General features: G+C 42.1%; 1 protein-coding gene across 1 annotated transcript in view; it reads right to left on the reverse strand.

Annotated features, from left to right (window-relative positions):
• Window positions 1-1,240: 1,240 nt before the first annotated feature.
• The window catches only part of SMAD3 (SMAD family member 3), a 78,195-nt gene continuing 55,531 nt past the window's right edge, over window positions 1,241-23,904 (reverse strand). Inside the window, exons 2-9 of the mRNA XM_075159723.1 lie at window positions 22,319-22,512; window positions 21,309-21,443; window positions 20,530-20,604; window positions 19,788-19,838; window positions 13,575-13,787; window positions 12,061-12,198; window positions 9,559-9,703; window positions 1,241-6,149 (exon numbers count right to left, since the gene is read on the reverse strand). Coding sequence (XP_075015824.1) covers window positions 6,026-6,149; window positions 9,559-9,703; window positions 12,061-12,198; window positions 13,575-13,787; window positions 19,788-19,838; window positions 20,530-20,604; window positions 21,309-21,443; window positions 22,319-22,512 — 1,075 coding nt within the window. The 3' untranslated portion in view covers window positions 1,241-6,025. The remainder of the gene's footprint in view (window positions 6,150-9,558; window positions 9,704-12,060; window positions 12,199-13,574; window positions 13,788-19,787; window positions 19,839-20,529; window positions 20,605-21,308; window positions 21,444-22,318; window positions 22,513-23,904) is intronic.

Genomic DNA, 23,904 nt, shown 5'->3' on the forward strand with positions numbered 1-23,904 from the left:
GGCGCAGTCCCAGTAAGGACAACAGCAGCAGGGACGTGTCCACGGCATCCAGCTCTCTACAGCTGACCGGGGTGGGCGCGAAGGACTCGCTCCACTCAGCGGCTGCCACCGCTCAAGCTCGGCTACTGTTTAATTTCTGATGACAGCAATTGCCTCGAGTGGCAGGGAGCAGCAGCGTCATCGCTGCAAAGAGAGACCACAGACTCAAGAAACTTATTGTAACAAGGAGTCATAGCCAAAAATATAGCCTGGGAGATTAAGACGGGAAAACTTTTCCACTAGGAACATAATGCAGCCATGGAACAGCTTACCCGGGGAGGAGGTGGGTAGAATCTCTGTCCTTTTAAGATTTTTCTTCAAGATTTATCTGGACACAAGCCCAGCTGACCTGATCTAGTGTTGGCAACAGCCTTGGATCAAGCACGAGGCTGGACTGGAGACCTCCAGCAGTCTCTTCCAACCATCATTTCTCTGACTTGGTGAAACAGTTGGGGCACTTTTAAACCAGGTCTGAGAGGAGCCGTGTTTTCCAGAAAGGTAACACATTGATTGGATTAGGGCTGCTGAGCTGGCCCACAACGCGTGCCGTTCCAAGAGCGTTAACACCTTATCCCCAATGCACTACGGACCGGACCACGCTTATCCCCATGCGCCAGCCTTCCTCTGTTCTGCGGGAGCGACCAACTGAGTGGCCAAACCCACGACTTCAGCACGGGACTTAAAAAAGAGACAACTCCTTAACACAGAGACACCAGGGGTAATTTAGGGTCTGCCTCAAGACAAGACACTGAGGACAAAGCAGTAAATACTCCACTGCAGCTCCCACACTTCTCATAACGGAGTTTCCCAATTCACAGCCGTAAGGTGAAAATACAGCTGCAGTTTAGTATACCGGGCAAGAGTGAATGTTCAGCTACGTCTGACTTTTCCAGCAGTTCTACAATGAATCCTCTGAGCCACTTCCACTCACCTTTGAATCCCGTCAGTTAAAAGAACAAGTTGCAATTTTTACATTATTTTTTATATCTGGCTTTAAATTCTTGAACAAAACTGTCCACACTGTAAAAAGAATGAAGATCTTACCTGTAACTGAGATCTCGGGCGAATTACTGGGAACAGCCTTCATTATACGCACCGAGAGATGCTGCTGTCTCCGAATTATCTGTGGTTTCAAAACTCCAGATGCTTTCGGTTTGTGTCCTTAAATACATTTTTACAATATCCTTATTTTCTCGTGAGCCTCAGTTTTCAAATCAAAGTTTATTAAAATGTCAAAAAATAGAACTTACAGTTTCACATATGAAATAAGAGGGCATACATAGTACAGGCCTTTAGTAACAAAATAGGTGAATAATGCTTAACAAGCTAAAGCATGTAGGTGACATCACCAGTCATTAACATACAATCTCAGGTTAAGAAAGTCTAAACACTAATGCAAACATGCTCATACATATCTATCAAAGGGGGAATAGTTCAATCTAGCGTGACGGAAGTAGGCTGCCTCCATTGGGAGAGTGAACTAGATGCGTCTCAGCAGCAGAGACTGGTGCAGACTCCTCCAGTATCCACGTACTGGAGGAAACGTAAGATGAACCAAAACATTTATGGAGTAAGACGTTATTTCCTTTTTGAAGCCTCATAAATCTGAAGAGCACAATTCAAGGGCCCATCTGGGAACCTGACTTGTTGCTAAAAGATAAAACAGCAACTCAGGCACAGGCTCCTGCTGGAGAAGTCCTTGTTCCGTTTTATTTGCCAGGTTTGATGCTCAGTTCTGAGGCGAGTCTCCTGTTCTCAGATCAGTGACTGCCTGATTTCTAGCAATCATCAGAAAGGAGCATATGAAAGATTGAATACTCTGAGTCCTTAATTGCCCTTTCTGTTAAAAATTAAATATTTGATTCATCTGAATATTCAAGAAAGACAACATAAATACAAAAGCATGTACATAATAAAAAACATATACTGAATTTTTTAACCATAACGCTCCATCAGCTACTATATAGTGACTAATTATTTCTCATTCTAGCTTACCAGCTGATCTGTGAAATTCCATTCCTCCTACCTATCCAGTACCTTAGAGAACTAGGAAAGCTCACAGATGTTTTGTGATATGGCTGAAGTCCTTCACTGAGCTGTGTTCTTCGTGCTGCTTGTGCTTTTCCGGTTAGTAAGTAGCACAAGGCAGGGATGTCAATACTTGCTGCTTGAGATGGAGTCCTGAATAGTCTTCACCCTGCAAAGGAGCCCTCTGCATGGTTCAAACTATGCTGATCCTTAAGGGGAGAGGAAACTAATTTGTTTAACTCTTCCTCAAAGGCTACCCCCAGCCTTTTCATGGCGTATATGGGTAGCCAGAGCTTTGGGGAAATTTATTATGATCAGATTTCTCCATCTTTGTACATACGCATGCTGATTCCTGGCGATTAAATCAAATGGACAGCACTGGATTACTTCTAAGACAAGCTTAACACAAAATACAAACTGCAATTCAGTTCAATACATTAATAATAATAAAAAAAAAAATCACCACAGTCATTTAAAACCACAAGGCCATCAATATCATCTGCCAGCAGCCAGGCCCTTGTGTATGGCTACACCAATTAAAAAGAGTCAAAGTTCCTGCTAGTGACTCTCTACTAGTAACAAAAATGTATGAAATCCTGGTAAGACTAGCCAAGACTACCATTAAATGAGAGGATATTCCAGTACAGATGTGTAATCTAAGCTAGGGCATGGTCGATTGCATACATTTGTGCTACATATCAAAGCTACTAAAGTTTTAGAAAAACGTAAAACCAAGAAGAAGCCACGTGCACCTCTGGGGCACGGCTGCCTACAGTAATCTACAGCCGAGTGCTACCTCTTCCCTTTCGTTAGTGTCCACATGAATGGCATGATGAAGCACGTTTCAGATCTGAGGGGGGAATTAGCTTTCATCTGCACGATCCACGTCAACTGTGCAACATAAAAGGAAACTCAGCCGTAACGTCCCTTGGATCACACCCCTTCCCCAACCTTTATCTTTTCATTTGTTGCATGGTACAGGACTTTCCATTTGACTTTATAAGGTAACTTTAGAAACCATAAAGCTTTTATGAATTAGTGAGAAGGCAAACAAAGGGGAGGAGAGGAAATTAATACTTTAGTGGAGATAATTGTCTCAATTTTATCTAACTGTACTGCTAGACCAGCTTACATTTTCCATTTGAAGTCATTTTACTTAAGGGATGATGAGGTGAGATTAACTGAAGTTTTTATGCATCATCTGAATCCTGGTTTTCAAAAGGCATCTATTAATAACGGTTAGCAATGAATTATCCTTTCTCAAGCAGAAGATATAAATCTGGTTCCTAGCGGAAATCCAGGTCCAATTCTTAGTTTGGCTGAGGGAGGCGATTCTGTGTGCAAACTTCATATTAAAGTCAGGGTTTATTCCAGCTTCTAGCCTCTGGGTCAGGCCGGGTCCCTGCACACACCGTCACGTGTGATGAACTCTCTGACACTGGAATTTAAGATGTCATTTTTGTTGCTAATGCACAAGGCACCACAGAGTCCGACTTCCTCCACGATTATGTGGACAATGAAAACAGTTTGTTCGCTAAAATAAGCAAATATGACTTAAAGACACGCAGGGAGGAAACCTGGGGCCATTTTACATAGCAGATTTTTTCCCCTCTCTTACTAAAACAGCAAGTCAAATACTTCCACGAAAGTCAGGATAAATTTTTGTTTGCAACTATGTTAGAAACCTGTTTCTGAAAGTATATGCCAAATCAACCCACAACGACAGACAGACCTACTTTTTAAGTGCCTAGAAAATACTATTTTATACAGATGCTCTTATTGCACAAGTCCATGCAATCAGAGATTTAACTAAAATCAGACACATTGCAAAAACTAAAAAAAAAAAATTAAAAATCCTAGAAAACCTCCAGCACTATGATACAAGCCGTGTTGCACAGTGAAAGCTCCAGTCAAAATTCTGCAAGAGGATATTCAAAAGTGCCTGTATCATTCAGGAGCACAACCACCACTGAAAGTCTTCCTCAGAATTTAAATTTCATATACAAAAAGTCATTTCTTGTTTCTGGAAGAAAACTCTCCTCTAAAGCATCCTTTCATTTGCCTGGTAAAACAAACACCAGCAACGAGCCTTTCGGATCATCTGTTCCTGTGTCCACTGAACAAAGGGCGCCTCGGACCCTGTCTTGCCCATGCCTCAGGTACCAAAAGTGGTGGTTTTTTGCAAACCGAGTGGTGGGGTTGATAAACAGAGTGGTCTCAAAGGAACAAGCACATCGGAAAAGCCTCTCTGCAAATAGGCAGGTGCATGGAAATTCCTGGTAAGTGTCTGAAATGCTATTACAAGTCGGTACCCCATTATGGGACCAGGTGCTCTGGAGCTCAACCCGGCACGCAGGAAAACTTCCACTGAACTCGGTGGGGCCGCTCGCGTTCGCATCTGGGAGCACAAAAGTTTGCAGGACTAAAGCCTTAGCACAAACCATTGCAAAGTCCATCCGAGTCTGTCCTTCCCAGAGCCAGGCCTAGCTTGTGTGTTTGTCTTTCGTATATGAAAAAAAAAAAGAAAAGATTTCCAGAGGAAACTGATTATCACTTTCTCCCCTCCCCCTTCTAATATTTTGGCACAAATGCGTATGATATTCAATGCAGATATAAAGAAACAGATAATTGGATAGCGCTGACAAAGTTATGAGACTTATTTGGCAAATTTGAACCATAAAAACAAGTGCTAAGGGTTTTTTCCAATTGTGGAAGTTGTTTGCCATGACAATTGCTGCAGGGAAAAAAATATTGAACAGTCTGGAGCATGTATGTTTAAAATGAACATTTTATAATACAAGTAAATACACACTCTCCCAATTTCTCCAGGCAAAAACACATCTCAGAGCATTTTAATCAGCTGAAATAAGTTTTAAACAGAGGGTTTTGTGTGTCTGAAATGTCCTGGTTCATGCGCAGTCACATGTGACAGCATGGGATAACCTATTAAATTGCATATTCTGAAAATGGCAGCATGGGCCTGTTCACTTCTATCACTAGAGCAGACCTGGACACTGAATTCACTAAGCCCCTAAGACTTCAGAAGTGGCAGATACCATTCAACATACCAAGAAAATAGAATACAAACTTTCTGTAGTTAATGCAAATAGACTGCACAATAACGAAGGTTTAACTTATCCAGCCAGAGCTCCCCACATGACAAATGTCTGTCTGTGAGCAGCTCAAGTCAAAAGTCGCTGCAGCAGTATCAGAAGGAGCCTTAAGTTTGGCCTTTTGCTTCATGTCAATCCGGCCTGAGACCATCAGGGTATCAGCTGCATCCCTCAGGCATGAAGCAAGGCTCTGCCTCCTTGTTAGTAGTCCAGCGTGGGAAATCCATTCCTTTTGGGAACATTACTGGGGGAATTAGTTCTTGTGTGTGCTTTAAACGCTTCCTTTTCCCCCTACTGCTGCAATCCCAGGGAGGACAGGTGTGGATCAGGTGGATGGAGACAGGAATGCATGAGCAAGAGTCATCCCAAAGTCCCACGGTATCTGGCTTTTCAGAGGTGCTGCGTGACACGAGCCTGGAGTCGTGTGAGGCAAATGGAAAGTTTCCTCCGAGCCGCCAGTGGCTCCTGCGTGCTCACAACAGCACGGAGCGAGCGGCCAGACAGGCACGACACGGCTGGAGGCAGAGCACTGGCTTCTCTCCGCTGAAACAAAGTCCAGTTTTTTATCATGATAAACTTCAGCTTCAAATTCTAACTGCAATGGCCCATAGCGTCGTAACCAAAGTGCTAACAGTTTCAGTGGAAGTGGCTTAAATGGGTATTTAGTTTAAAAAGCAAAACAAAACAAAGAAAACCCACCTTTTTTTTTTTTAAAGCAGATTTTTTTTCTTATCACTTCAATAACTGGGAATTTGTTTGCTATGCAGTATGCATTTTGCTAAGGGTTAAGCCAATTCCATTTTCCAGAGTCTTTGTGCCCCCCGCCCACCCCAGGAGATGTTTCCTTAGGAGACACTGGAACAACGAATACTTGGGGAGCCCATTTGTGTAAGGACCTTGTCCAGCCACTGCAAAGGACCATTAAGATGCAGTTCAATCCAGCAGGGAGTACTGGTCACAGTCTGCCGCCTACAAGAAAGAAGGGGTTGGGGGGGAGAGAAGAAAAAAAAGAAAATAAATGTGACTTACAAAACTTTACGAATGTGAAAAGGTTTTACAGCTACTGAAGCATTCTTTCCTGCTTAGACAATAGTCTTCCGTGTGGGGCCAAAGGAATGTCTCTCCTCTATAACACGCTTTTGGCCTATGCTGCCAACTTCTTTTAAAAACTCTACCTTTGCTCTTTACATTTCTTATGATCCCAAAGGAGCAACTCACCATGTAACCTATTTACTATTGAAAACTGGCAGCATCTGATTCCCTGAAGAGAAAGGAAGGTGTTTATCTAAGCAGAATTCTTCAGTTTTATTTTGTAGACCTTGCCTCTCCTAATCAGGTAACAACGTAAGCAGTATACCAAATACGTTAAATTTCTCTAAGACAAGGATATCCTCCTTTTACCATATCCTTAGGTTTTAGCAGAACATGGAAGTGACGGAGAGAGATCACCACTCAGCCATTCAGACTCCCTTCTGCAGCCCCGCGGAGCCCTCTCCCTTGTGCGGCCAGAGCTGCCAGAGCATCCTTTTTGCACAGCTCGGGAGGATGCGCTTTGAACCCTACACTACACATGCTGTGTATGGGGCACTCCATCAGATTCGCATTTGATCAGCTGCCTCAAAAGCAGCAGAAATGGTGCAGGGTATCTGAACAGCAGACACATGGTATTGAACCATGTGTTTTAAAATCCCTCAAGAGTTGGCGGCTGTGGCCAGAGAGTAGAGGGGGATGCCTTGCTGGGTCAGCGCACACCGTGCTTTTACTTTCCCCTGCCACCTTCCCCCTCTCCTACCTGCCTCTCTTACTCTCCCTGAGGCCAGACCCCATGGAGTGTCTCCAGATGGTAAAGCAGGAAGAGATGGGGAGGAAAGGAAGGGAAGGGAGGCCAAGGCACAGGGCAAGGGGCTCTCCCTCCTCTGCCAAGGGGTAGCCTAAGTCTTGTTCCAGGCAGAGAGCAGGGACAGCTGCTGTGGAGGAGGAGGATTACGAAGAGAAGGAAATAGCCTGGAAACAGCCTTGTTTTACACCCTCATTCCCCACAGAAGCTGTCCTTGGAATCTGTTTGCGGGAGGGAGAAGCCGAAGTCTGTGGGGCCCAGGGAATCAGCGCTGCTGAAAAGGGGACCCTCTGCTTTGTGGGGCTGCCCTGCGCTCCCACCCCCATCCCTGCCCCTTCACGGCAGGGCAGAGGAGCGGGGCTCTGGGGTACGGCTCTGCAAGGCTTTGGCCAAGGGCTGTAGCCCTTTCTGTTGATGCCTCTGTATCTCTCATCCTGTGAACTGAAAATGGAAGCAGCTCCCTGAAGGCACCTCACCCATTCCCAGCTCAGACGAGGCTGACCGGAGCTGGCAGGCCAGGCGATGCCCCAAGAGTGGGTGTATGGGCAGGGCTTGTCCTATACAGCGACTTAATGGCAAGTGTTTTGCGTTAAAGGGTGAGCTGTTTGGGCAGGAGGACTGCAGGACAGGGAAAGCAGAGCACCTCTCGCTCTGTCGGCTTCAGTGAAGCATACAAACCTCTCAGGTCGCAGGAAAAACCAGTCTCCCTGAACTTAACACAGAGCATTCCCCTTTGCTGCCTGAAACCAGCCTTTACGCCGAGCAGTCCAACAACTGTCCCGGCGACACTGTACAGAAACCCACTACCCGTGGGGCTGCCACACTTCTGCCCTCTGCAAATCTATCATGGCAAACTTCATTCTGCCTCCCCACCTAGACGACCAACACGCTGGCTCCAAGCTTTCAGAAAGGCAAACCCTCAAAACTCTCCATGCCTTCAGCTTGATCCACTGGGTTCTCTCTGGACAGAGGAGAACCTCTGCATCACAGACTGCTTATGCAGTTGGCTTCTCCCCCCTTCCTGCCACCAAATCCCTGGCACACAAGAGCACTAAACACCCCACGAATTAGTCTGCTCAAAAGGCTAAGCAGCTAAACTAGAAATCACTGGAACAGCGCTCTGGATGCGGCTCCCTCAGTAACGTTTTCATATATGAATCAGTTCAACAAATAAACGTGCTCTGACAAAGGCAATCAGATGTAGTATTTTGTGGCACGGAAATGAAGGAGCAAGAGAGCAGCTTCGGCGCGGTCAGCCTGAGCGTAGGGTTTCACTGACTACAATACTCTAATGAGATAGTTGACTTTCCGTAAGTCATGCTCATCTGGATTTCATTATGAGCCATGGCTGCGAGCCAGGGCTGAAATGCTCTGGCCCGGGTGCAGGACAATTTCAAAACAAAATGGACTCCAAACATCTGGAGAAATGAAGAAAGTGGGAGAGTAATGTGCAGGGCCCAGGCTCCAGCTGATACTATGGCATCTCCCCCGTCTGCTGCAGGCAGCTGTGCAAGGGGAGCATCGGCAGACAGCCTCGCTGCTCCGGAAGGCAGGGACTGCCCCCAGATTTTCAAATAAGGCCACAGATTTAAAGGGTACACAGTTAAGTAAGTATTTCAAAATCACATTTGGCTTAAATCCTTGCCAGCTTTCTCTCTCATAAAACGACATTCATTTTCCAATGAATTTCGTCTCCCCTACTTGTACTATTAAACACTGATTTTCACTCCCTTTGCTACTTTGGGACATTTGCTTGGTAATGCAGCGGAGCGACAGCAACACAAGCTATGGCGTACTCCATCCCTCACACTGTCACTATTGTCCCCATGTTGACAGAACAACCATATCATTGATTCCAAACACCAGGCCCTACTGCATCTCCTTTTTTATCTTCAATATTCAGTGGGAAAAATAGTAACCCTGTTTCTCCCACTCCTTCTGGTCACATTTAAGCAACTGCCCTATGACAAGCACTAAGGAAAGGATGAGGAGATTTAAGTATAATTTTGCAGCAACTCTAACAGTTCTTCCAAATGTAAATTTTCAAGCTGATGTGCTTTTATTTTAATCCCATTAGTCCCTGATAAAAGAAGCATCATAACCCATATCTATTAGGAAGCACTCACACTGATCATATCCTGATAACAGTGTAGTCATAAAGACACTCAAACTATCAAATATACATCTAATTTTAAGGAAAAAAAAAAAAGTAATTGTTCCCACACAGGCCATCTGGACGTATCTACTGTGCTTCAGGTAAAGCTCTTGGTTCATACAATGCTGTGACCAAATGCACATCGTCTTCCATGTATATCACATGATGTATGTTTTACACAAGTAGGGCGGGAAAAACAAGAGACGAGATCGACACATTCTCAACAACTACAACCTACCTGCATTACTAAAGAGACACTGTGCTAATTCCCCCCATCTTAAAAGCTGAGTAAAGCAGCTTTGCAGAACACTATCCGAGGCTGTGAAAGACCGGAGTGGCAATGGCAAGCACAAGCATACCGCAAAGTTTCATTCGAAAGGCCTGACCTGTATTCTGCTCCCCATCCCTTGACAAAGCTCATGCGAATTGTGCACATTCTGGTCAGCTGATACACAGCTTCGAAGCCCTGATTTACAGACTGAGCCAAGAGAGCGGCGAATTCCTGGTTGTTAAAAATCTTCAAGTTACATCCTGTGAAAAAAGAACATGACAAGAACAAGGCATTAGCTTAACGAGATTAAGAAATCCATTTCTTTCTGAGGATGGAAAGAAACTCAGTGCTGCTTGAACAATATACACAGATTGTTTAAACCCAGCATTTCAGAAAAGGAATCAAGGGTGCCACATTTCCACAGCTCATATACTGAAAAGGAAGAAAACCATGTTACAAGACAGAACGATGGATGCTAGTGCCCACACAGCAGATTGTGATCTACGAGACCAGACTTGGATACTCACATGGAACCTCCTCCTATCTCCTTTACAATCATTTCCCTCATACTGTAATTTAAAAGCCTAACGATGAACATAACACTTAACAATGGCAATTGCTACGGGGCCTGAAAGAAAGGAATGCACAGGCTAAAAATAGGAACTCACTGGTGTTGGATTTACATGGTGTCCGTCAGCAGAAGTAATGGAGAAGTTCTGAAGTGAAACCGCTCTGGCAAGCCAGAAACCAGTTATCAGGGTTAAAAAGGCTGGTAGCAGAGCTGCTTCTGCTATAATCGTCTCTTAAACGTAACTATCATGCGCCAAAGAATTTTCCTTTAAAACTGGAGTTTTTCCCCAACTTAGGTTAGTCCCAGCTGAAAGACTGGGAACAATTTATTCAACTGTTTTTAGGTGATAAAGGTGAAATATAACAACATCCTTCATAGTTTAACTAACTAACTAAATACACAACTCTCAAAAAAAGTGTTGCTGTGCCTGCTTTCTCCCAGATAACCAGAAACAAGTTAAACTCTGAAACTTGGCACACAACTAATGCTCATTTGGGATTACATATGAGCCAAGTCTGAAAAACAACCATTTGGACTGTGATGAATTGTATTTTTCTAAAATCACTTTCTGAGCCTACTCTCTTGGGCTGGACTCATACTGTCATCTGTTTTGGGTCGAACTGCATATAGCAAAGCGTAACCGCATGCAACAGCTCAGCAGCTGCAGAAACAACTGCCCATTTTTGTGACCATAAAAGAGCACAGCCCAAGAGCCATGTATCTTGCAGAGTTTGAAGGGAAGCATATCGCCGTCTAAGGGGGGGAAATAAGAAGAGTAAGAGCATCAGGGCCAGGCTGAGCACAGAGAAAGAACTATCACAAGGAAAGCAAAAAACTTGATCAGGATCAGACTGCCAAGCTGTTCAGACTTCAGGACTGGATGGGAACAGGTCTCTCCGCGACTGTGCCTGGGAGGAGTGGGTAGGACTTGATCTTGTCAACAAGGGAATGAAGAAACTGCTTCAAACCCAGCAAAGATCTGAAGATGAGGCTGAGAAGGCTGCCAAAGACTGTGGCAAAAGTGGGGAAAGCTGGAGTCCAAAAATGCGCCTTAGATGAATCTACAGCGGAAATGTGGGTTGTTTATGTCTTCAGATGTTGACTCCAGCCGGGGTGGACTCTTGTGATGTGGCTGGAGAGTTAAGTCATGTTTGCAACACTGGCAGCTGCGTCCTAAGCATCTGAGAAAGGAAACCCATTAAGATGGGCCAGAGCTTGCAGTGTATGGATCTCTTCTCAAAAGAAAGACAATCTTTATTCAAATATTTGTAAACAAAAAAGTTTGTTTTTTAAATATCTACATACTTTTAACTGTAAAAAAATTAGCTTTTGTGAGCCGAGCTAAATAACTAAATTCCCTTTTGAATGGCGTCCTCTCATCCTAGCTCTTTTGCATGTATCTTACAAAAAAGTATTTTCTTCCTAGATAGATTCAATAAATTCTCTTGTAATCTTTCAGCATACTTTAGACATACGTTTGCTGTAACCAGAACAACAAGGTGCCTGCAAATGCGATTTCCCTAGAATAAAACTAATTCACAAAGGTGGTGGTGGGGAAGTTTTATTGCAGAACAGAAAAAAGTAACAATTTAAGTCTATTATGGGTGAATCTAAATTAAGAAAAATTTCTTACATTATATTCTTTTACTCAAAGGTACAAACAAAATTATAAACATGACTATCAGATAATTACAATACCATAATGGACTGATAAAACACGGCACCGAAAAAGTGGCAGATTCTGCTCTTAGTTCTGCTTAGATACTTAAGTACTGTTTCTTCCTACTTGTATGAATGTAGTGCAGACAATTTTTGGAGCATACACAGTAGCTTCTTTTATCAGTACCTTCATCCTATATGCTATAAAAAAATGCCCTGCTCAAGTTGTCAAGTTGCTTATAATAGGGTTCAAGTTTCTGATTATTATTAAGAACGGAGGTCAGCAAATCCATGCCTACCTTGACAAAGAGCTCGCTTTCCATAGCAAGTCCCCGTTTGCAAAAGGTGAAGCCTGTGCAGGATCACAGATAAGGCATACTTCCTTACCTGGTGGAATCTTGCAAACTGTTGCTGGGTGCCAGCCGTAGCGTTGGTTGCAGTTGGGAGACTGGACAAAAATGGCACTGTCACTAAGGCACTCGGCAAACACCTCACCGCCAATGTAGTAGAGTCTTACTCCTCTTCCTAGGAAACACATGGCACAGTTTTGGTTTAGCTTAGAACAATCATCTGCAAAATCTGCAAGAGCTGGTAGAGACGTAGACAACCTCTGCATGAGACAGCTCTCAAAAAGCAGCTAAACTATGAACGACAGAAAATGAAGACCACCTCTTTTGGCCACTGGGTAATCCCATCAGGGAGCAATAAATTTGCTCTGTGAGCCAGTTAAGCTGAGCAAGGCAGAAAGACCAATTTATAAAGTCAGAATTGCACTCTCCAGCCCCATTGTCAATCACAGCCTGGACTGCATAAACTTACCACCTCACAGCCTGCTTACTCCAAACATACATGTCTCTGATATTTTCCATATGAATGTGCTATCAGTTAACATACGGTTTTCAACCTTTTCTGAAAGTCAGCGCAGCTGGATACAACTGTTCGTTTATTTACTTAGTGATTTGGAATTAAATTATACAACGTTTTCAAATCATTGCCTTTTGCCTGAGATTACATTGTATACAAGGACAAACATACATTTCCCATAGGAGTTCACACAAATTATTAAAATCTCAGTTAATAAAGAAACAAATTTCAGGAATAAGTCTTTGTTGCTCAAATAAACATTTGCTGTGGTCTTACATTTCTATTTGAATATCTTGCTTTCATTCTTCCATAGAGCATAAGGAGCCTACTGAATTTAAAGACTGATTTCTGAATCTTGATGGTTTTTTGGGGGTTGGTGTTTTTTTGGTGCTAGAAATCATATTAAAAACAAGTAAGGAAAGATCCTCCTGTATGAAGTTTACTGCTCAGGAAAGGGTATAAAGGGGAGCAAAATCAGGACAAAAAGCAGGTTCATTTTTGATAGAAGTCAGCAGAAAACACAGCAAAGTATAAGCAATTTGCCTTTTATTAAAACTGCATAAATCTGGGATATTCTATTTAGCGCAAGTTTAACTGAAAACAAAATTGAATGTTACCTTGCAGTATAAGCAGGAAAAGTGGAAATTGAGATGAAAATCAAGGAACTAAGCTTCCATTTATAAAAGAACAGTCAGAAAATAACACAGTGCAGAAGGGATCAGGAATACACAGGATTATCACTAACATCCATCCAAATATAGTTCAGAAGAGTGCGTGTAAAAGTTTAAATTCTGTCTCTCTCTATTACATGCAGTTTTGGTGTTCCTCAGTGCATTTTTTAATTATATTTTATGAAAAAATACAATTAGTGTTCCTTTATGGAAGATTAGCCTGCTAAAACACCATGGATATTCAAACATCGCAGCGTTCTAAAACTGACCAAGCTGCATGCCGATTAGGTAAATAAAAAGCTTTACATGCAGGTCTCCACCTTCCACCTTGAAAGACACTGTCTAAAACAAGGAAATAGAAATTACCAATGTGTCGTCTTGTGAGTTCCACTGCTGCATTTCTGTTCACGTTAGACAGTAAACCAAGGCAGAAGCGTTCAGAATTAGATGGGTCAGTGAAACCATCCACGGTCATAGAAGGCTGAGAGGCATGGAAAGTCTCTCCCACTCGCTGGTTGAGTTCATAGTAGGATATTGAGCACCAGAAAGCTGGCTCGCAGTAGGTAACAGGCTGCAGGTCTGCACAAAATAAAAAGCAAAACGAATCACAGGCCCTCAGGAGGCGGGGGGGGATGAAAAAAAGCGATCGTTTTGAAACATTGTTCTGCTTCATTCCTTGGGCTCACTTTAACCATCAAACTTTAATTACTTGACAGATTTTAATGGACCGCAGCTAGAAAGTTACATCACCCTTGAAACTTTTGGCACATGGAACAATCACAAATAGTCAAAGATATTAGTCACTTAGCAAGTGGGGTGTCACTTAACTATCTTCATACTTGGAGAAAATTTACTATGAAATGGGATCACTTTTAGGTAGCCGGTACCCTAAAAAGAGAAAAGAAAAGGAGAGAAAAGTAAGAAACAGAAAACCTTAGAAAGAGCAGACCACAAACCTGCTTTCAGTAACACAGATCTCCAGAACCCTATTGCTGTGCACTTACACCAAGTAGCCAGCAAGTCCAGCTTTCGTTCTTACTGACTCTGTTATGATCTCTCTGGCACTCATGAAACCAGTGGAGTTGTCTGCAATACGCACCAAATTGTATGTAAGACTGGCATCAAAGTAATTTAAAAATTAGATCCTTTCTTCCAGTCCATTTGATCTCAAATTTTCAAAAGAAAATCCCCAGTAGATGATGACAGATCTCTTTTATTGGGGTTATGGTTTGACTCGGCCTGTGGACCGAAGCAAAAGGACTGAAGTTCATGAGCAGACTGAGGCTGAGGCAGTCTCAGGAAGACAATACTTCATACGCGTGAAAGGTGGGACATTCAAATGGCATCGAATGATTTAACTGCTCCCACTGAAGCTAATGAGATTTCAGCAGAGGAAAGCTCAAGTCAAATATTCTTGAAAATACTGCGCTAGATGGTGCCCAGCCCTGCTGTAAGCCAAGAGTCTGCTGAGCAGAGGAAGTGCAAAGCAGGCTAAGCTAATTGGTAAGTGCTCTATTCTCCACATTCAATGCAAGAAATAAAAGCAAGAGAAGAATTCCCTCCAGTCCTCCCCTCAATTTATCACTTCATCCCCATTCAAATGGAGCTTAAAATCTGAAGAGAACAGCTTCCCATCTGGCCAAAGAGTTAACATTGAGCAGCAAAAACCAGCTTTTTCCATAGGCTTTCCCATCTGTTGCTCCTGCAAGGGTTGGGCAATTCTGGGGCTTAAGAGATCAGCTCCAAAAAATCAAAGGCAGTTTTTACCATCCCAGCCTCCTCTCACACCGAAGAGAGTGTCTCTACAGAGGTTTGAGAGTCATTTCTCATCTGGTACCTGCTGTTACTCTCTAACTTTTAGAAATAGGTTGAAGCAGCCTGGCTTCATCCAAAAGACATGCCGGTTTCCTCCCCGTTACTGTGGTGTATGAGTTCCCAAAGCAGCTAATAGTCAGAAAAAAACTTTGGTTTCTGCTTTGTTACAAGCTTTGCTGACAGCAAATAAGGAATTGAATAAAAGTGCATCTGGGGAACTCTCTAATCCTGAGCAGATCTTCAAAGTCTATAAATTTTGGAGCTTATACCCATTCCCAGCTTCTTTCACAGTCTCTTTCCTTAATTATATCATCAGAAAGAAAAATGCTCTATCACAAGCAAAGCCCGATGTTCCTGCTCTCCTCCACACATTACACCCACAAAAGAAAAAGCAGATCTTCCTTTTATGGAAAAGGACATAATGTTCAAAGCAAAAGCTAACAGAAGGCAGCTCAATAGAACAGGGGTCGCTACATCAATTTAAGAGATCTGGTAAGCATACCTGCAGTTTCTTCACATTTTAAACAATTTTATAGCTTAAAGCAAGCCCCTCTCCTGACATGCACAGATGACATTGAACACATCCAGGAGTCACACAAGTTTACTGTCTCCGCCTTTTTCTCTTGTTTGACATATTTGGTTGTCCCACTGGAAACTGCCACATCAGGCACATTTCTCCAATACCAGCCTCATTTCATCAATTAGCAGCTGTGGCCTGCAGCAGTAATCTGTACGCATCGTAACGGACTCTGGGCTTCACATGACTCCAGTGCAATTTGTATAGAGGTACAGCAAACACCGGCACTAATCAGAGTCTCTTAAGGTGTGTCCACCCACTTAAGGAAACAGATTGCGTTCCACACGACTGTGCTCTTATTCCACAGTAAGTGTCTTTCTAATTGAAAAGCTGCTCAGCTTTTCAGAAAAATCTGATCAGAAAAATCAAATCAACTTTTGTTGATCCTTAAGTAATGTCCTCAGATTGGTACTATTCAAGTTATAAAAACACCGAAGCCTGTATTGCTCTCTATGGTTTCGTGGTCCTTTCCTTCAGAAACCACCTCCGCTTGGTTGTGACTCAAGGGAAATGTGGATTCACCACTGAAGGATGTACGGAAATTTTATTTCCAGCTTATTTGCAACTTGAGGAAAGACACAAACCAACAAATCCTATCTTGAAGAAAAACTTGTCTCTAAAAAATGCAACCAAGCTTTATAGATGCTGCTTTCTCCTGTGATTTGTGGTCTTAGGCTTCAGCTTAAGCTGTCATGGGATGGGCGCGTTACCTCTTGTCTTAGAGCTGTCCTGAATATTCATTTTCAATTTATGGATTTACCGTTTGGGGAACACTAAGAGAATGTAGCTCTGCTAAAGCCAAAGAATCCTGAGGGGGTACACCACCAGCTAAAACATCATGCATTAAAAGCAAGCAAATCCTGCCTGAATCGTCTCCATACAAGTTCAACCGTGACTCACTGCAGCTTTGCCTTCACAAGTGTACACTGAGTATTGGGATGCTATCCATATTGCATCTTCCCTGCAAGATTAAAGTACTATCTGTTCAGCTGCGAAGGAAAAAAATCTGCTGGCTGCTTTGCACACTTTACAATGTGTGCTCTAAGCATAAGAGCGGTTGTTACCCTAGTTTCTGTTAATGCGTTTGATACACAATGTATATCAGAAGTTACTGATACATGTTATACAACTGTATTCGTTGCAGCCACATTAATTCTAACTCCCTCCTCAGAAACAGAAAGATAAATAGGTGTGCACGCCGCCTTCCCCGCTGTACTTTGAGAAGGGCTGTCTTTTCACTGCTTGGGGAAATAGCAGTTTCAACACAGAGAGTAACAGAGGCTCATGTTACTGATGGATTTGACCATAGGGTATGTGCTTATTTCACTTACAGCTTTTGCGTCAAGTCTTTTGCGGAGCAAACACTGACAATGGATTTCCTGTACACCAAGGGACTGCCTCACTCCAAAATAACAATACGCATGCAACCTCAGGCCTGGCCCTTGGCCAGCGTAAACTCCCTGACTTCATTCCGAATGTCCACATAATGCTGGCAACTCTCCTTTCATTTTGGTTGTTTTCTGTATTTTCTCCAGTTCATATTTCAGTAATACAGAAGAGATCATTGGATATCTATAACTTCCATTTAAAGCTTACGTTTGACAACTGAAAATTTGACAACTGAAAGTTTGGACCAAAACTAGAATGCTACCAAATCAAACGCACAAGCTGAAAGAAGAAAAAAAAATCCCAAGATGTTACCTTGCAACACTTTTGTGCCTGTGAATGGAAAGATTAAACTCCCCAAGTTCCTTCAACACCATATTACAGTCTTACAGCTTTATCCTGAAATACATACATTGCACCTCAAACAAACCTAGCTTCTATTGTCCTAGTTGGTTTGTCCATGCTAGTTTATTGCCTTTGTAATTCTCTGCAATATGGCCATGGGATTTAAGTCCAAAGTTCAGCTTACACAAAGTAAACTGTCTTAAAAGCTTCAGGTAGTTCTGGTCAAATAAACGGACATCAATACTGTGACATTATTTTCTTAATGGCAGAACTGCAAAAACCCACTGCACACTGCTGATGAGAGCTTGCTGATAATTTTCCTCAATGCACCCTGTTGTTTTTTTTTTAATTTCTATTCAATTTTCTTAAGAAACACACAGAGAAAGCCTGATTAAACTTCTGCAGATCAAAGTACAGCCCTAGACACCAGAGTGTTCTGCTTATCCACAGAATTATATAGCACAGCAAAAGCAGGAGCATTGCAGGTCACCAGCGACCAACTAACTTCTGTCTAAGCGGAGAGAGAACCTGCAAAGCTGAGAAAAAGTTCTGCTCTCACAGCTGGGCTGCAGAGACCAGAAGGTCTCTCAAGGCTGAAAGTCTGATGGGCTGCTGGTATGTTCACCTACACTGCTATTAGCAGCTCCTTACTTCAGATATGCCATCTAGAAGGTACAGATGATGACAATTTTGTCATTTGACAGTTTTAAGAGTTGCTCAGCTACATGCCATTTCATTTATTATTTTGTAGCTTACTCACGTGCAAAAATTTACAATAAAATTTTTAAAAGAGACAAGAAATTCTTAATTTGTGGAAGCTCTTGTCTAAAGCAATAAATATTTGGTTTGCAAAACTTAAAGGTATCTTTCAATGTCGGTAAGTTAAAATGTTTTTCTGACGTCCGCTCCTTAGACTACAAAGAGATTCCTTGTGGTTAACCAGGTTCATCTGCTCCTACTTAGTTTTTGTCACCAGACAGCACATTAGACATCTGACAGACCCATCAGCTGAGCAGCATGTGTTAATAACCAGTGTCCTTGTTAGAAGGGATATGTGATGGGGCCTCTTTCCTAGAAACTGCTTTCTTCCTTATGTAAGGCAGATGCCACAGTCAACTTGCCAGGTTGGTTTTGTTACATGTAATTGGCTTTTTATTTTTAGGTTGAAAAAAATGCTAGAAATTCTCACCAACTCTTAGGCAGCACACGGGAGCATAATGGATTCAAACAAAAAAAAAGAAAAAAGGAAATAAAAATAAGTCAGCCATGTATTCTCTTCTTAGGCTTTAACAGTTAGAGCAAATAAAAATTTAGTGGCACTATGGCAATATATTCCATGCTTTGGAAAAAAAAAAAAAAAGGCAAAAAAAAGAAGAGAAAAGAAATCCCCCCTTCAACAGCCCCAAGGTATCCACAAGTCAGCCAATGACTAACAAATTTTGGAGCAGTGTCAAAGTACCCTGTGCCAGGATTAAAAGCATATGTAAACTTTACAGCTATGGTTATTCAAGAGTAATCTCAAGTGGCCTCTGTCTGCTGGCTTAATGAACGTTTAGAGAACTGATCCTGCAGCTAGCCAGAGGTATGAGTACTTTTTATGACAGACCGTTGAGAGCAATTTCAAATAGGGTAAGAGCTCAAACTGATGAAGATCAGACCTTTTATGTCTGTAGATATGAAAACAAAGGGCAGAGCCATTTGAGAAGATAACAGAGGTTCAGAGATAGCCACAAAACCTCTAATAGTATCTCAAAGGTAAAGGCCCTGTTCAACCGCTATTCCTTCTTCAGCTTTCCTCCGGTTTACTGTCTACAGTTTATGGAGTGAATCAGTGACATGAGTGGTTTAATATAGCACTTAGGGCTGGACTATTTTCCTGGTGCCTGAGCTGATGAAGCAGTGCAGGCAAACCTGTTGCTCTGAACCTCAGCCGTCTGTCCACAATATGTGGATAGCAGCATTTGCCCTATAATGGATGTAGCACCAAGTTAATAAACAAAAAAAAATTGCAAGGGACTCCAGTACGTTGTAAAAGAGACCAGTAAGCACCACAAATTTACAAAGTAATTTTCCGGGAGACAAAATTTAGCCTCAGTCTGTGTCCTTTGAAAATATAAGAACACAAAACCATCAGCAAAACAGACGGACATATTCCTTGCAAACTCATGTAATCAAACAAGTGTATTTTTGCTGCAGTCCTTCGCTCATTCTTTCTGGTATTTGTCTGCCAACATTTCTTGGTTTTTTATTTAACTCTCTGATGTAAGTTCAGATTTCTTTATTTCATATAGAGTTACTATGAACCACTGTTATCACAGTAAAGAGGATTAGCGGAAAGGAACATCAACAGTGCTCGCAATCTCATCAAAAGTGCACGACCTCAAGAAATAACATCATCATTAAACTGTCACTATCTTGACTGTAATTACACACAGTTCTCAAGATCACATACTTACCCAGATTATTGTGTGCTGGAGACATAGGGTTTGGTGATAAGTTTGGAGAACCTGAAAATCAAGACATTATTATTAGTATGGCATCCACACAAGGAAAAACACTAGCACAAAATCTTCAGTGCTGCCCAGGCTTGTTGGAGGGATAACCTACTTCTCACTTAAGTCTCGTTTTGTGACACCAGCAGCTCCTCTGATGTTGATGACTCTTTACATGAGCTTCCAAATGCTATTACTTACGATATCAACTTGCTACATCTGCAATACTGCTAAGCATCTTCATAATGCATTTACTTAAGCTTAACCCATTAATTTTCAAAACTGAGCATGCAGCTGCCTGTTTTACAGTATGTAAACTTTCAGTATGTAAACAACCAAACTATCAGAAAAACGCCTCTACAGAAAAGTACCAGATATGTGCAAAATTTTCACGTGCATACAGATGCATGGACGCAAACACAACAAACTATCATCCTTAGATGTGTCTCCACTGTTTCACGTTCCTGCTTAGTACTGTCCTGTCTAATGATGGATGTTGGGGAGCACAGGAACATGCTGCACCTTTCACCAGCAGCTCTAAAACATACAGTCCTGTGCTTTACTTGAGATGTCAGGCTGCATTTGCACTCCTACAGGGATAAAATACCTCAAACCACCGTCTGATCTTCAGTGCCCTAAAGAAAAACTTTGAAAGAGCCTCTGATATGACCTAGAAAGCTGCAGCAAATGGCAAAAGATGGCTTACCTGCATCCATGCTGGGGTTCATCTGGTGGTCACTAGTTTCTCCATCCTCACTCAAATAGCCTGGAGGAGGTGTCTCTAGAAGCATAAAACAATCATACTGTCATTGCAACTGGACGCAAAGTCTGGATTTTAGACACGAAAAACATTTATTTTGGTATTCACAAGGAGCTAAATTTCTTTTTTGTTACTTTTCTTCCTCAAGCTGCTGAAAAGAGGAGCTGGCACAACCAGGATGATAGTCATAGCATATTTCTGAATAACAGAGGAGGGGGAAACAAAAAAAATCCGGATTTTTAGTCCCATAAAACTTTAAGCCATGTAGACAGTTTTCTGTCCACATATTTTTCCTCTCCTGGTGTGCAGCTGCATAGCTTGTCCATGCAAATAAGGTGTAAATTGCTTGTAAAAGAGATACATAAATAGAAAAGCTCAATTCCATCAGAAATTTAGAGAGTTTTACTCAAATTAAAATGGCTGAATTTCATTCAAATCTAGACTTGCTAAGGGAACATTCAGCTTTAGACTTCACAATAAACTGAGTACATTACTACTGAAGGGAAGAGGTGAGTTTAAAGAAAACAAAACAAAACTATAAACAGCACTGTTGTGTGTCTACATTTACAGCTTTCATCTATTTTTGTATAGGTTCCCACTCCTTAGCTTCATAGTAACGATGGAAAGAAAGACTTTCCAGTCATCCAGCTTGGCATACATAGACACGATTCACTGTGCAATATGACCCTTTTCCCTCCGCTCGCTGTATGGAAGATATACAGTACCTGGAATGTAGTTGCTCTGTGGCTCAATACCTGCTGGGAAGTTAGTGTTCTCTGGAATAGAATGACTATAATCATCTAACGGCGGGAACTCAGCTGGGATCTCTGTGTGCCGAGGCACCAGCACTGGAGGTAACACTGCACAAATGGAAAGGAAAAAAAAAAATAGAACAGCAACGTTAAGAGCTTTAAAATAAAATGACTGAAACCCTAGAAAATGAAGAGAAACCAGTTTGGAGTAACACCCTTAAATACATGCAACACCAGAGTCACTAATTAAGGGACACAATTTGATACTTGCTTCTGAAATAACAGCAGCAGTTAAAGATGCTATTCTTAACATATCTCAGCTGGGGATGGGATACGTGCTTATCTGAACACACCTAGTCTGTCTGCCCCTGCTAAGGCAAAGAAAACAGGTCGTCTTGAAAAACCATTTAAGAAAAGTTATACTACATGATTCAAAAGGAATAAATTTCACATAAAATGGAACAGCAAGGTAGGATTAGCATAAACATCCAGACTGGTTCTACAGATTTGTACTGACATGCAGCAGAACTATCTGCAATTCCAGATAAAAGTCTCTTTCAGAGGCAGGAGGAGACTTCAGAACAGGAAGGTCAGTTGTGTTGGGAGCTATTCTTAGATGCACTTCAACTTAAGTTTATCCTTAATTTAATACCAACAATTGGGGATGCATAGAACACTGCCTTAGTTCATACTTGTATCTACTATGTGTGTGAGTTGTTTACTTGCACACAATGCCACATTAGGAACCTGGCAACAATGCAACCTGCTCAACTTGGATTTTATCGATTTAAAATGATATTTTCCCCCTGAGTGCAGATTCATAAATTATTCTACTGTGTACAGTAAGAGATTATCATCAATAATAAATACACTTCAGTTTTAAAACCCTATGCCTACTGCTTAATTCAATTTTGAAATGCACTTATAAATCCCTTACGCTGGTACCGAAAAGCTGAGGTATCCACACATAGGGTCAGCAGTACCTGGGGTTTCCACTCTTTGGTAATGGTAAGGATTCACACAGACTTCATCCTTCTTCATGTTAAAGGCATACTCGCACATCTCCATGGCACGCAACTCATGGTGGCTATGAAGGTCTGGCCACCGCCACAGCCGGCAGTAGATCACATGGGGCAGACCCTTCCGGTGAGATACTTGCAGCCGTCCATCTAATGATCTGCAGTCAGAACATAAAGATGATAGCAATTTAGACTGGCATTACTACATGTGTAGTACTGACCACATCCCACCAAACACTACACAGGGGAACCTAATGTGAAGATCGCAGACTTCAGCTGGAGGCTCAAAGCATAGGCTGCCCAGCCAACTCAGAGTCCTGACACGATCCCAAAAGGTGCTAGTCACCAAAACCCGCTGAGACAGTGCTGCAAGGAGGCATTCTGGTCCCAGACATCAGGCCAAAAAGTTATCTCTGAAAACTGCAAAATGTTTGTTTTCTGTAATAGCCCTGCTCTGGATTTATTAATTTTCTGAAAAGAGGTTAATCTGGAGGCAGAGACAAGAGCTACGGCAAGTAAGAATACATAGTTTAGTGGCGGTACTTAAGCATTTATGTGTGTCCTAACGAACAGGCCATTTGCACAGCTCTCAACAATTCATGCTGTGCATGTGCACACCTTAAAATACGTGCTAATAAAACTGGACTTTCAAAAAACAGAGATATAAATTTCCGTTGTGACAAAATCATCCAAAATTGATATAGATACCTTTTCTTTAAACAGTGTTCACAAACATTACAAACAAGCAAGGCTTCCAGTTTAATTTTCCAAATTGCAGCTTGAAAACAAAAAATAGGTTTTTTTCAGCATTGCTCACTTTTGCTTTTACATTTAGCCCGTGTCTCCTCCAACTCATTTTTCACCTAATTCTACCCTCCCCCCAGAATAGCCAGTTCCTAGCAAACCTTCCTGGGAAGCAAGACAAACGTGTTCAAATCCTCTCCAGCAGAGGAAAGGAGCAGGGTCTCCTCCATCCTGAATAAGGGCTCCACTCCCTGAGCCACTGAATGGGAACTGCCCCCAGGCACTTTCTTTGAAGTCTAACCATTCATTTCCCTTGCTTTTCTTAATGACCAAAATGAAACACTTCAGGGGTTTGGTGAAATGAAATATTTCTATTTTTTCATTTGTCAAGGAAAGGAAAAAAAAAAAGAAAATTGAAATTTTACTCGGAATTACTTCCCTTGGTTCTTTCTGTTGGCAGCCAATCTAGAAAAACCAAACCAAACCAAACCAAAACACACAAACAATTATTCAAACAGTGGTTGCACTAGTCTTGGCTGCCCTAAGAGAATGTTCCCAAAAGCTTCTCTGGCAGAGCTTGGTAACACGCACACCTCTTGTAACACTGCTACAACAACAAGGAAGGCGAAACGCAACCAATTCAAGCTATTACTGACAGGCACTTGATTTAGGGGAGCAGCAAAACATGTCCTATAACTGTTACATATGAAGTATATAAGAAGTCTATGCCATCACTGAGGGACTTGCTGGTACAGGTTACAAAACATCTCAAACCTGCAAGTATATTACAGCCCTGAAAAATGCTC

Source organism: Calonectris borealis, chromosome 11, assembly GCF_964195595.1.
Source record: "Calonectris borealis chromosome 11, bCalBor7.hap1.2, whole genome shotgun sequence".
Lineage (NCBI taxonomy): Eukaryota > Metazoa > Chordata > Aves > Procellariiformes > Procellariidae > Calonectris > Calonectris borealis.